We start from the raw sequence: 2,888 nt of genomic DNA, 5'->3' as shown, positions 1-2,888 counted from the left end.
TGATATTTAAGAAAATAATTTGGGTTTTTAAAAAAGATAAGTAAACTATTGTCTGTTTTCTTTGCCAAAACCTTTATTGAAATGTGTTCCTACATGAGGAATACAGATACTAAATTATATTAATTAATTTAATTTGACAGAATGCAAGGTGGATGTTTATAAATGCTATAAGTGCAAATGCATTATAATAGAATGTTTGATGTGTGAAAATTTTTTCAACAATTATATCTATAAAGGGTCCCTGTAACTGTGCTGACTTGTTAGTCCATATTTAACAGAATTTGGAAGAGTCCACTTGTTTCTATCTTGTTTTACATTGTTTAATCCCAGGACCTACAACAGTAATTGAAAAATACTTGAAAATACTATGTGTTCAATAAATACTTGTTGACTGAATGAGTGAAGAAAGCAAGTCAGTGGCAAAAGATTAGGAAATAATTAGGTATGAGAAGAACTTTATTTGATAAAATGAAAGGATAAAACAGAATTGTGCAGAAATTTCTTTTCCATTTTATGCCTGCTGACTAGACATATCTTTGACAAATCAACTGAGATAGTGAACATAAAGTAGGATTCAGTTTCAGGATGAGTCTAACTTCCAAACTTTGTAAATTTTAAATTATAGGTAAGAAATTTATCTCTTTGACTCACTAGAGCTTGTTCAGTTCAGTTCAATTCTGTTCAGTCACTCAGTTGTGTCCAACTCTTTGCAAACCCATGGACCACAGCACACCAGGCCTCGCTGTCCATCACCAACTCACGGAGTTTACTCAAACTCATGTCCATTGAGTCAGGGATGCCATCTAACCATCTCATCCTCTGTCATCCCCTTCTCCTCCTGCCTTCAATCTTTCCCAGCATCAGGGTCTTTTCAAATAAGTCAGCTCTTCGCATCAAGTGGCCAAAGTATTGGAGTTTCAGCTTCAACATCAGTCCTTCCAATGAACATTCAGGACTGATTGCATTTAGGATGGACTGGTTGGATCTCCTTGCAGTCCAAGGGACTCTCAAGAGTCTTCTCCAACACCATAGTTCAAAAACATCAAAAACATCAATTCTTTGGCACTCAGCTTTCTTTATAGTCCAACTCTCACATCCATACATGACTACTGGAAAAGCCATAGCCTTGACTAGATGGACCTTTATTGGCAATGTATCTGTTTTTTAATATGCTTTCTAGGTTGGTCATAACTTTTCTTCCAAGGAGTCTTTTAAGAGCTTGTTAAGAGCAATATAAAGATTTAAATTTCTATCTGAAAGAATCTTTCTTATGACTTCACCTTTCTTTTATTCAGGTCATGAGCATCAATTGTTCTTTGTGGCAGGACAACAGCATGTCTGTGAAACACTTTACATTTGTCAAATTCTCTGAGGTCACCGAACAGTGCTTCCTTTTATTTACCCTCATCCTACTCATGTTCTTAGCATCACTGACAGGCAACGCTCTCATAGCTCTTGCCATCTGGACCAATCCAGCCCTCCATACCCCCATGTACTTCTTCCTGGCCAACTTGTCTCTCTTACAGATTGGATACACTTGTTCTACCATACCCAAAATGTTGCAGAACTTTGTGAGCGAGGCCCGAGGAATCTCTCGGGAGGGTTGTGCTACACAGATGTTTTTCTTTGCATTATTTGGTATCAGTGAGTGTTGTCTTTTGGCAGCCATGGCTTTTGATCGCTATATGGCCATATGCTCCCCACTTCACTATGCAACACGGATGAGTCGTGGAGTGTGTATCCATTTAGCAATGATTTCTTGGGGAGTAGGCTGCATAGTAAGCTTGGGCCAAACCAACTATATTTTCTCTTTAGACTTCTGTGGCCCCTGTGAAATAGACCACTTCTTCTGTGACCTCTTGCCTATCCTGGCACTAGCCTGTGGGGATACATCCCATAATGAGGCTGCAGTCTTTATTACAGCCATTCTTTGCATTTCCAGTCCATTTTTATTAATCATTGCTTCTTACGGCAGAATTCTAGCTGCTGTGTTGGTCATGCCCTCCCCTGAAGGCCGTCAAAAAGCTCTTTCCACCTGTTCCTCCCACCTACTGGTAGTAACACTATTCTATGGCTCAGGATCTGTCACCTACTTGAGGCCCAAGGCTAGTCAGTCACCAGGGGTAGATAAACTCCTGGCCCTCTTCTATACTGTGGTGACATCCATGCTCAACCCTATCATCTACAGTTTACGGAACAAGGAAGTCAAGACAGCTCTTCGGAAAACTCTGAGCAAGAAAAGCAACCTCATTTAGAGGAGTCTGTTCTACAGATTTCATGGGTAAGATACTAGGGGAACAACTAAATTCCTGTCTGAAAAAGATGCACACTCAACCTAAGAGGAAAGAAGGAAAGGGAGGAAGAAAGCAGGGAGAGAGGGAGGAAGGAGAAAAGGAGGGAGGAAAGAAGGAAGAAAGGAAGGAAGAAAACACTGTTTTTGTCAGTGTGTTTTATAAGAAGCTTCTTTAATAACAGTGACTGTAACAGTGATTGTAATTTTGAAGACAGCTCTCTTCTTATAGCTAAAGTTCTGACTGCCAAGTTCTGGAAGGAAGTTGGTTAGCAAAGAATTTTAAAGGTGAAGTCAACACTAGACTGGTTTTCCAGAATGTTTCATTTTAGGCTAAAGTACAGGCTTGGAGTATAAAGTACCAGATTTATACTTGGAAGGCTCAGAAATTCTCACTCTATACTCTTAGGCATTTTCTATCCCCTGAGAGGTCTGTATGACATCTGCACTGGTCACTGGGGTAGTTCCCCCACATGTTTGTCTCATATGACTCAGTTCCACAATAACTATGATGTGAATTATTTCCTTCCATAAAAATGTTTTACAATTCTTCATTTTCAGTTATTGGTACATAATATAAAATTAAATGATTCTTTTT

General features: G+C 39.1%; 1 protein-coding gene across 1 annotated transcript; it reads left to right on the top strand.

Moving 5' to 3' along the window:
- The first annotated feature begins 1,286 nt into the window (after positions 1 to 1,286).
- Positions 1,287 to 2,255, top strand: LOC128056545 (olfactory receptor 10C1-like). The gene has a single exon (XM_052649329.1). The coding sequence runs from the start codon at positions 1,299 to 1,301 to the stop codon at positions 2,253 to 2,255; it is 957 nt and encodes a 318-aa protein (XP_052505289.1). The 5' UTR covers positions 1,287 to 1,298.
- The last annotated feature ends 633 nt before the right edge of the window (positions 2,256 to 2,888 follow it).

The sequence above is a fragment of the Budorcas taxicolor genome, chromosome 11, assembly GCF_023091745.1.
Source record: "Budorcas taxicolor isolate Tak-1 chromosome 11, Takin1.1, whole genome shotgun sequence".
Lineage (NCBI taxonomy): Eukaryota > Metazoa > Chordata > Mammalia > Artiodactyla > Bovidae > Budorcas > Budorcas taxicolor.
The sequence above is the reverse complement of the archived record's forward strand: the minus strand, read 5'-3'. Positions and strand labels throughout refer to the sequence as shown.

Coding starts and splice junctions, on each gene's coding strand:
- LOC128056545 (XM_052649329.1), top strand. CDS start 1,299: ATGAGCATCAATTGTTCTTTGTGGCAGGACAACAGCATGTCTGTGAAA.